General features: G+C 35.0%; 2 protein-coding genes across 6 annotated transcripts; one reads left to right on the top strand and one right to left on the bottom strand.

Moving 5' to 3' along the window:
- Positions 1-973: 973 nt before the first annotated feature.
- usp28 lies at positions 974-7,044 on the top strand (the record flags this gene model as incomplete). Of its 5 annotated transcripts, none has more annotated exons than NM_001440238.1 (11): positions 974-1,138; positions 1,194-1,778; positions 1,848-2,400; positions 2,449-2,893; positions 2,939-3,291; positions 3,452-4,088; positions 4,135-4,198; positions 4,750-5,084; positions 5,387-5,729; positions 5,788-5,994; positions 6,507-7,044. In NM_001440238.1, the coding sequence occupies 11 exons, from the start codon at positions 980-982 to the stop codon at positions 6,603-6,605; spliced, it is 3,780 nt and encodes a 1,259-aa protein (NP_001427164.1). The 5 variants fall into 5 exon arrangements, with proteins under 5 accessions (NP_001427164.1, NP_001309569.1, NP_001309441.1 ...); NM_001322741.2 differs by having other exon boundaries at positions 5,396-5,729; positions 6,507-7,042; NM_001322744.3 differs by having other exon boundaries at positions 980-1,138; positions 5,782-5,994; positions 6,507-7,039.
- Positions 6,980-9,392, bottom strand: K02C4.5 (FCH domain-containing protein). The gene is made up of 6 exons (NM_063294.7): positions 9,324-9,392; positions 8,787-8,852; positions 8,265-8,730; positions 7,450-7,849; positions 7,297-7,406; positions 6,980-7,241 (listed from the first exon to the last, which is right to left on the bottom strand). The coding sequence occupies exons 1-6, from the start codon at positions 9,368-9,370 to the stop codon at positions 7,062-7,064; spliced, it is 1,269 nt and encodes a 422-aa protein (NP_495695.2). The 5' UTR covers positions 9,371-9,392; the 3' UTR covers positions 6,980-7,061.
- Positions 9,393-9,759: the final 367 nt, after the last annotated feature.

The following is a 9,759-nucleotide window of genomic DNA, read 5'->3' as shown; positions in this document are numbered from 1 at the left end:
TTGGATTATATGGTTGGAAATCATTAAGAAAGTTGGATCAACTCAATGTTTGGCTTCTTCAACTTTGAATTGCATGAAGCTATGGTCGGAACCGAAGAGATTTGGAAGTTGAAGCGTTTGTTCCTGAACTCGACCATATCGATAAGTACATATCAATTCTCGAAAACAATTTGAATGTTCTTCACATCGAAGTTATAATAATTTATTTTATTATTTATTTGACTATGAGGCTAATTGATTTTTTTCAGAATCCGAACATCTGAGATGTGCTTCCTGTCGCCGATCTGGAACATTCATGACAAATTGCTCATTATGATATTGTAAAATAAATGGTTTCCGTTTCTTAATCGTATCTTAATCGTATATTTCTGCTTTTTTTAACAAAGCAAAAAAGTGAACTTTCAATTTAAAAGCACAATGTAGTTTTCTGAGTGGGTCTCACCACGATTTCAGTTATCAAGGTAATCCCATACTTCGAATAATAGCTCAATAGAATGAATATTTTTTATTTTATTTTATAAAAATTTCAATTTCTAAACCGTACAAAGCTTAGTGTGAGAGCATTGGGTTCAGTATGCCCGAGCATTAAATTTATTTCTAAATTATTCATGTTTTGAGAAGCATGAAAACTATTTCAAAAATGTCGCGCCCAAAACGAAACAACAATTGTTCGAAAGTTGTATGAAAACTTTTCTACCTTTTGGAATTTAGATTTTTGTGTTTTAATCGTACGCGTACGTTTTAATTATTTATAACGTACCATTTTTGTACATTTCAGTCTTGGCGCCGTTTTCGTTTAATTTTCAATGCGGTGCGCACGTCAACAACCATTCGCTGGCGCAAGTTCGCCTTCAATTTTAATATCCATTTTTGTTTCTTGATTGATAAAGAATTTCTATAACTTTTCTTTCTCTAACGTTTTCGAATACTTTTTTTCTTATTTTCTTCTAAAAAAATTTAAAGTTTTGGATTCTTTCAGATGGTTGAAGAAAATGAGACAGGGACGCCGGGAACAAGTCGAACTGTGACATTTCACGACGGAAGAAAATTAACTGACGCGGAACACTTTGTATTTTTCAAAGTTAAAGAAGTTATTGCAGATAAAGTTGCAGAGGCGGAAATTCTAGAATCTATTCGAGTAAGAAATTAACGACGGGCTCAGCCGGTCGGAACTAAAATGTGTTCTTTTACAGAAACGCAGTGAGTGCAAACCAACGGATGAGCAATTCATCTCTGATATTATTAACGAATTATTTTATTCTGGAGAACCCCCAAAGGGAAGAAAATCAGAGAGATTTATTGGCCCTTTGTTTGATCCAGAAAAGGCTTCGACTGCTTCAGGCCCCATGGATTGTACCGATGTGGTTTCATACGATTCGACTCATCCTAATATCTCAGAAATTTCAAAAAAGGAAGAGGTTGAAATGCAATCTGCAATTCAACAATCACTCGCTTCTTCTGCTTCTCAGAACATATCAAGACCAACAATGCTGATGTCGAATTTAGAGGATATGGTTCGAAATCCAAACTTTTCAACCGGTCTTTACAATTCTGGCAACACATGCTGGCTCAATTGCCTTTCTCAGGTGCTCTACAGCATTCCAAAGTTTCGGTCGATTCTATATCACTGTGCTCCATTAAGTTGGCACGAACAACCGATTACCAACGTGAAAATAGAAAATCAACAGCACGCCGAGCTTCTAATGTTGTTCCGAGGACTTTTTGCAGAGTTGCAGTTTTCTGAAATGAAATATATCGAAGTTGGACCATTAATAAATGTAGGTTTTTTGTTCTATTCGAATTGTTCTGAATTTTTGTAAAATTGAAAAAAATATAAAAAATTTCAGATGGTGGACAAACTCTCTAAAAGTTCTAAAGGACCTTCTACGATTGGAACACAACAAGATGCTACTGAAATGCTCACCTTGATCTTCGATTGGCTACAGAGAGCATTTGATGCTGCACTTCATGCTCAATTAAATCCAGAATTTTCGAATGTTTCCGACGAAGAAAACTTGGTAATCAGTGATTCAACTACAACAGCTCCAAATAGTGACATCATTGGTGCACCACCTGGATATAATGCAGCCAATCTATCACTTCCTTCATCAAGTCATGTTGATCCGAAATCTACATTGAATCCAATGTATGTTAATGAAAAGGAACCTTCGTCAACACCTACAAGCCTTTTCGGAACTCGATCAAAAACTATAGAAGTTAATGAATCAATGGACACTGAAGCTGCTACTTCATCTAATCTTCCAGGGAATTCAGTTGAAAATCATCCAAATCCTGCTGCTCCTGAAGTAGATGATAATAAGAAAGCATTTTGTGATAAGCTCAAAGAAAGTTTCAACAACATATTTTCTTCAGTTTGCTATACTGAATCAGTAGCAGAAGGTTAGACAAAAATAAAAACTAATATATAATTAAATTTTGAAAATTCAGATGGAACTGTCTCCGTTAAAAGCAACGTTCGAAATTGTCCACAATTCTTTCAACTTCAAGTCACATATGGAAATCTGCACGATGCACTTGAAGCAGCCACTTTCGATCACGGTCTTGGCAATACTGCTTCTCATGTTCGCAATTTGTATGATCCTCTACCAGCTGTCATATTCTTTGGACTTTCAAGGTTTAGCTTCAATAGCAACATTGAGAGTAAACTACATGACAAGTTTACATTTCCAAAAATAATATTTATGGATCGTTATCTGAAGTGTAACAAAGAACAGTTAGTCCAACTTAGAAGCCATCGGGAGTTGTGTCGCGATTCGCTTTCTGAAGTTCGAGCCAAACTCAGTGGATTACGGAGATATCCTCAAGGAAATGGAGAAGTCAGATTAGAAGATTCTTTTCAAACTGTTTGGCAGGCAGTTTCTAATTTCAGAGAGTTTGTTACTTTTTATTTGAAAGTTTCACAAAAAACATTTTTCAGCAGAGAAGATGCACATGAAAACACTGCATTTGTTGGCCCTCTTACTCCATCAACCTATCAGTCGTCTAGTGATAATTGTAGTTCGAAGTTCGTTAAAGATGGTGGGAAACTATTTCCAACCTTCACGGAAGGCTTCTTTCCCGGAAAGGCTGCATTTATCGAAACTTTGCAAAATATGCTGGAAGCATTGAAAACGGAAGAAAGAGATTGCTTGGCAGAGGAGGCAAGGCTCCAAGAAGTTATTGATCAAACATACGAAGTCCCAGAACTGCAACAACACAAGTACGAGTTACACGCTATCATTGTTCACTCGGGAGAAGCGAATCGAGGCCATTACTGGACTTACAAACTCAGTAAGATCATATTATCATTAGATAAATCGTTTTTAGAGGCAATTTCTGCCTTATGTTTGAAGTTTTGATGAAGCACAATTTCTAATGTACCCAGAAAACTAAAGTTTTCTCAAGTGAAATATAGCTAGAAATGGAATCGCTATAAACGATAAAATTACAGAAAAGTCAATTGATGGATTGGAAGAATGGGAGAAGCTGAACGATCAGAATGCAGATAGAGTTGACTGGCCGAAAGTAGAATCAGATTCATTTGGCACAGGATCCAGAGACGCCCCATCAGCATATATGCTCATGTACGTCAGATCAGATGCAGAATGGCTTGTATCAGCTGACAAATTGACAGCTCTTGAAGCATTTGAAACAATTCCTCCTGATCTTCAAGAAAAAGTTCTACAGAAGAGAGACGAGTTCAAAGAGAAACTTCAGCGATTTCGTGAGAACAAAGAGTTCAACTATCAACAATTCTCAGTTGATTCCCCCACAGTGCAATCCACGGAAGAGACGCCGAGCTCGTTCAGTTGGTACCGAGACGAGCTCGAGGACATCGATATAGGCGATGAAAACGCGAATCCGACTAAAAATGATTATTTGTTGAACGCTCGATTAGACTCATATTCTGTTCCTATTGCTCCTGACGTAGAAACCTCTGAAATGAAGAGAATGGTTAGCCAAATGTGGAATCAGATTACAAAGATTGCGCCTCGAAAGTATACGGATAGCCAGGATCTTCTTGATTCAAATCTTCGTTCAGTCATGGAAGGAGAAAGTGGAGGGATCAATTTCATCAATAGTAGACTGTTAGTTTCTAATTTCCAAACTTTATTGAAAACCAATAATTTTCAGAGGTTATGATATCCACGAGTTGAGAAGCGATGCGGATAACGATGTTGAGGGTGTTTACAATGCGGTAAGTAATTCGATGCAAATTACACAGAGACAAAATTTTCAGATTTTCGTCGAAAATACAGTACTAGAGATCGACAAGATAAATTTTTGTTAAATGAGAAAAGGTGTGTGCCTTTAAAGAGTACTATCATTTCGAACTCTCAGTTCTGCCGAATTTATGTCTTGATTTAAATATGAGTTTTTAATCAATACTAGTTTTTTCATCGAGAAACAATCCTAAATTCGGCAGAAATGAGAGTTTCACGTTACAGTACTCTTTAAAGGCGCACGCCTTTTCTCATTCATCAAAAATTCGTCGTGTCGAGACCGTTTCCCATATTTTTGGCACATAATTTCTTGCCTGGGTAATCATAGTCTCACCTATGTCACATTTACTATTTGTATGCGACCGAAAAAATGTTTGGACTATTTTTGAGTCGTAACTGAAAATTTGAAAACGAAAATCATGCATTTTTTGCTTTCCTTGGAGTCTGGAAAACTGTTTAAAACTTTTTTTTTAATAATAAAAAAAATTTAAAAAAGTTTTTTTTTAATTTTATTTTGTATTTACAGTTCATAAACGAATACTTGGGATTGGTGAAAGATCTTCACGAACTGCAAAATTCAAAGTTCGTCGTATTCGTTGGATTCCAGCTACAAAGAATTCACGTCCCAGTTTTGAGATACTTATTGGTTCGTGCTATGGCCGTATCAGAACTTGGTATTATTTCTCAACGAGCCAACAACGAACTGAGTGGAATGTCTTCGAATTCACATGATAAGGGAACGGCAATGTTGCAAATTGCATTATTGTTATCTCACTTCTTTGAATTGGGAGTTATGAGTGCATGGGGATGTCGATCATCACTTGAGAATATCCATGTTATACTTAATGACTTCAAAAAGAAGTAGGTTTTTTGTCTGGAAAATATACAATCGCAAATTTTTCGGGTACGTCCGATATAGAAAAAGATCTAGGAAAAATGCCCATCTCTCAAAATTTTGTGTCTTTCAAATATCGTCTGTTTGAATTTCCTCCAAAACACAAATTGCAAAACCCAATCAGAGATTTTGATTAGAAACCCAAAAATGAGGAAACAAAATGAAAAAAAAAACAAAAAAATCTATATTTAAAAAGGAAAACTGGAGAATCCCTTTTTCTGAAAGCTTGTTCTTAGTAATTTGAGTGAATTTTCTAATTTTTTTCAAGGAATTCCAGGGGATCTGAACAAATCGAAGTGACGTATTGTGCGATGATTGGCGCCAGAAATGCACGTATCTGCAATGGATTATTGAGAGAAATGGCATATTTTTTGGAATCGTATTCAATTTTTTTTGTCAGCCAAAAACACATTGAAGCTTGCACAGTTTTCTCAACGATTACAATGATTAAACTAATCATGCAACATATGGCATCTAAAACGCTTCAACTCATTGACATGGAATTCCATTTATCGAAAAATGAACGTCGAGTTAGATTTGAAGATATAATCAGGGAAGTGGTATCGTCGGTATGCATCATTCATCACTGGTCTAAAAGTTATTCGAAAGAAGTTAGTTATTAGATTTTTGTTTCTTTTCTGAGTAATCTACATTTCCTAATAGTTTCAGAATGAAATCAACTTGAAAGAACTGATGGGTCTCCTCCATTTGAAAGTCGAGTTTATGGTTTCGCTCACTTCGTTCGAAGTCGCAGATCCGAAATACGAATGCTTACAAGCGTTTAAGGCAATGGTTGTGAACACCGTGATGGACCTAGAACGTGCATCAAACGAACTAGATTATGATGTACTTGATGGAGCTGTCGAATTGAGAGAGGTAACTGTTTTTTTTTTCAAACTTGTATGTCAAAATTTTGAATATTTTTGGTACTTTCGTATTATAACCAGAGGTGTGCGGCAATTGCCTATTGCCGAAAATTTTGAAAACCGGCAATTACCGATTGACGGAAAAGTAAATTTTACTGTCTTTGTAGACTTAAGAGCCTAAACATGAATTTTACTAAACAATTATCTCTTTTCAAGCTCAAAATGATTATTCCTTGAAGGATTAAACGTTTCCTGTCAGAAAATGACAAACCGAATATTAATAAACAAAGCGATATTTTTTCAATGTCCGAAACATATTTAGGTTGAAAATTGCCGAACATGCCCGGCAATCGGCAATTGCCGGATTGCCAATTGCCGCGCACCCCTGATTATAACCCCACATTTTTAAAATAAATTAAACTTTTTAATTAAAAAATCAAATATGTAGGGCTATAAATAATTCATAAGTACCGAATTTTTCTAATACTTATGGACTCTGCTTAATATCAAAAAAAATTTCAGCTCAAAAAATACTTCAAGGAGCTTCAACTAACGGATGTTAAAGTGAACAATATAATAACATCATATGATCCAATTATAGAAAGTTTAGTGAAAATTTAGAAAGGAACATTGCGGAAAGTAACACTACACAATTCCATGTTCTCAACCAATAGTATTGATTGAGGTATTGAAATGTGATTTTATTTTCTGTAATGTTAACTTTTACATTATTATTATGTTAAATTTAACCAATATTCAGCACTTCATTTGATTAGCATATTTTTTTCTTTCAAAACAAACATAGCCATTTTCTTTTTTTATTTACGTTTCCCCCGTTGAGTTTCTATCATTTTGCGGTTTAAACTGAGAGTTTCTCCTGTGAGAATTGTATCCATATTTAGCTCATTTGGAGGTTTCATTACGATTATATGTGCGTATTCTGGTATATCGTTAACTCTAATATTATCTTTTATATGTAAACTATCTTCTATTTTGAAGCATCATTCATTGCCACATCGGATATTCGAGAGTTTAAATGAAATTAAATATATCCATCATTTGTATTATTACACACAGTTAAAATCGATGGAGCACACCGTCAGGGGATTCAATTCGGACATATCGAGCATTCTCGACCGTTTTCGGATCATTAGTTACGTTATCCACTGCGAATGATGTTACATTCGAGGATGATGATGTTGAATAATTTGATGAATACGCAGAAGACGAGGAACGTTGTGATGATGGAATATCACTCTGAAATGTCATGAGAAATTAAACTAATTTTCTGAGGAATATTCTGAATACTTACCGTATGATAATAAGTACGTGGAGAAGGAATAGGAACTGTAGATTGATAACATTCAACTGATATAAATGTAGGTGTCACATCTTTTTCAGTTTTCGGTGGCGGAGTTGTATCTGAAAATCGAAATATTATATGAAATGTTTAATTATTATTTACCTGGTTGGATAAGCTTAGGCTTTTGAGCAATAGGAGGTCGAATATTGACATAATGACTTTTATTGATAAATGGACTATCATATACATTCACACTTGTCTCATTATTTTTAGTTTCTTGTGAAACATCAACATCTGTTCGAATTCTAATAACTGATGTATTTTTGGGTGAATCTATATGACGTAGTGAGTGCTCTTCAACAATTCCAATTCTATTATTTTTACTGTTAACATAAGGATTCGATGCTTTTTGTAGATCTTCATAGATCGGTGTTGCGTAGATTTGAGGTGGAGAGGAAATTGGTACTGGTGGTGGAATTGTTGATGGAGGATCAGGAACCGCTGAACGAATCGGTGGTCGAGGTGGTTTTAACTGAGTATCCGGTGCAACTGATGGACTTGCCTGGAATTGAAAACTATTATCGGATATTCACAGTCTCCAGAATCGCGTACTTTAAGGCGCACACATTCATTCGGATCAGTCTCACCACGATAATTTTTATGGTAGCTTTTTATCTAGAATTTGTGAACAAAATTCCTCGTTTTCATCGGTTTTACTTTTCGATGCGAGACCCATCCTAATGAATCCATGCTTTTTTGCACCTTTTCAAAAATTGAAATTCATTGGAATGAGATAAATTAAAACATGGAAGCATACTTTTCTGAAAATTCTCTTCATGCCTTCAATAAAAAGTGTTAAATTTGGGTAGTTTTAATAATTTAAAATTTTTCAAACTTATAAAACTTTTAGAAAGCCTCCTTATTTTTTGTTTCATTGTTTCAATCAATAATTTAAAAATAAATAAAATTCAACTAACTTGTAATTGTGCATGAGATCTAATAGCAGGTGGTGTCGGTGGAGTTGACTTAGATCCAGCTAGAACTCGTTCATCCTTCTCAATACATTCAAGAGAAGAACTTGTATTTTTTCGACTTGATCTCAATTCTGATTTTCTTTCAGGAAGTTTTGGAAACCATCTTCTCCCGCTGTTTTCTGTTTCTGAATGTTTTGTTGAGTTCAGATGCGAATGAATTGAATTGAAAAAATGTCGTCGTTTTGGTTTCTCAATTACAGTTCCATCTACAGCCATTTTTGTTCTCAATGATGATCTTGTCTCTCTCATTGCTTTATCCAAATCTACAGCCCCACATGAATAGACATTACACATTTTCCATAAGTTCAAATGTTCATTCTTCTTTGGATCCATATATTTTTTCAAGTTATTCGCCGTTCGACTGTGCACTTTTGCGATTTCTGATAATCTTTTTAGTGGGAGGTCTAGTCTAAAAACTGGTTTATTTTATTATTTGAAGAGATATCAGACAACCGTTCTTCTCACCTCGATTGTGAGAATGTGTCAATGATTGATTGCAGCTTTTGACCATAGTTGGCTTCTGCTTCAGCCCTGTAATTGATTGCAGTTCTAGACGATTGTAAGCTGGATTTAGTTGTAGATCCTATTTAAGCAGTGAGAAAACTCAAACTGGGTTTAGTTGGCAATTTTTTCAAAACTAAAACCAACCAAAATACGAGCAGCCAATGTTGAGAAATGGGGTGCCTCACTATTAGAGAAAATACGAAAATTGTGTTGTTCTCATTGTGATTTTCATATGAGTGCGTAGTACTGAAGGGTATAAAGACATTTTTTAGAACCAGAAAAAAATTTTCCTTTTTTTTCAGAAATCATTCGATCATTCATTCAATAGAAACATTTTTCAGGAATTCAGGAATCAGGAATATCTGACGTGGCAATTTTTTAATCTCGATATCATGGGAAATGTTTTGAAAATGAAAATGCGCATTAAAATATTGAAATTTTAATTCTAAAGCCCCCATTTCATCAATGCGAAAAATGTTTCAAAATCCTTAAACTTACAAATTGGCTGTAAATTCAAGCAATGCATAGTCGTAGCGAGTTGTCATTTGTTCCGGTTGATTACTGAAATAAATGGAATATTTTTGAAATTAAGTTTGAAATATTGAAAATATCGATGACGGATAGTGAGTGACACGGCTGAAATGTCAATTCTCTTGTGATAACAAAATGTGACGCTCGCTCAAACTCTCAAAAAATGAATGATAATCATTTTAAGAGGAAAGGGTGAAGCAAGAGAAAAAGCATTCCTCTTAAAGAGAGGAAAAGTATAAATCGATTGCTTATCATATCACACGGCCTCAATTCATTGTAGAAGAAGATGAGAGAAAAAGGATTCAAAGAGAGGGAACAACGAAAAAGGAGAAAATGATCGATGAGTGATCGTCAAAAAATCTAGGCGATTTGGGGGGACAAACTTTATGTTGGATACAAGAGA

Source organism: Caenorhabditis elegans, chromosome II (genome assembly GCF_000002985.6).
Source record: "Caenorhabditis elegans chromosome II".
Taxonomy (NCBI): domain Eukaryota; kingdom Metazoa; phylum Nematoda; class Chromadorea; order Rhabditida; family Rhabditidae; genus Caenorhabditis; species Caenorhabditis elegans.
Note: the sequence above shows the minus strand (reverse complement) of the source record. Positions and strands in the feature narration are given on the sequence as shown.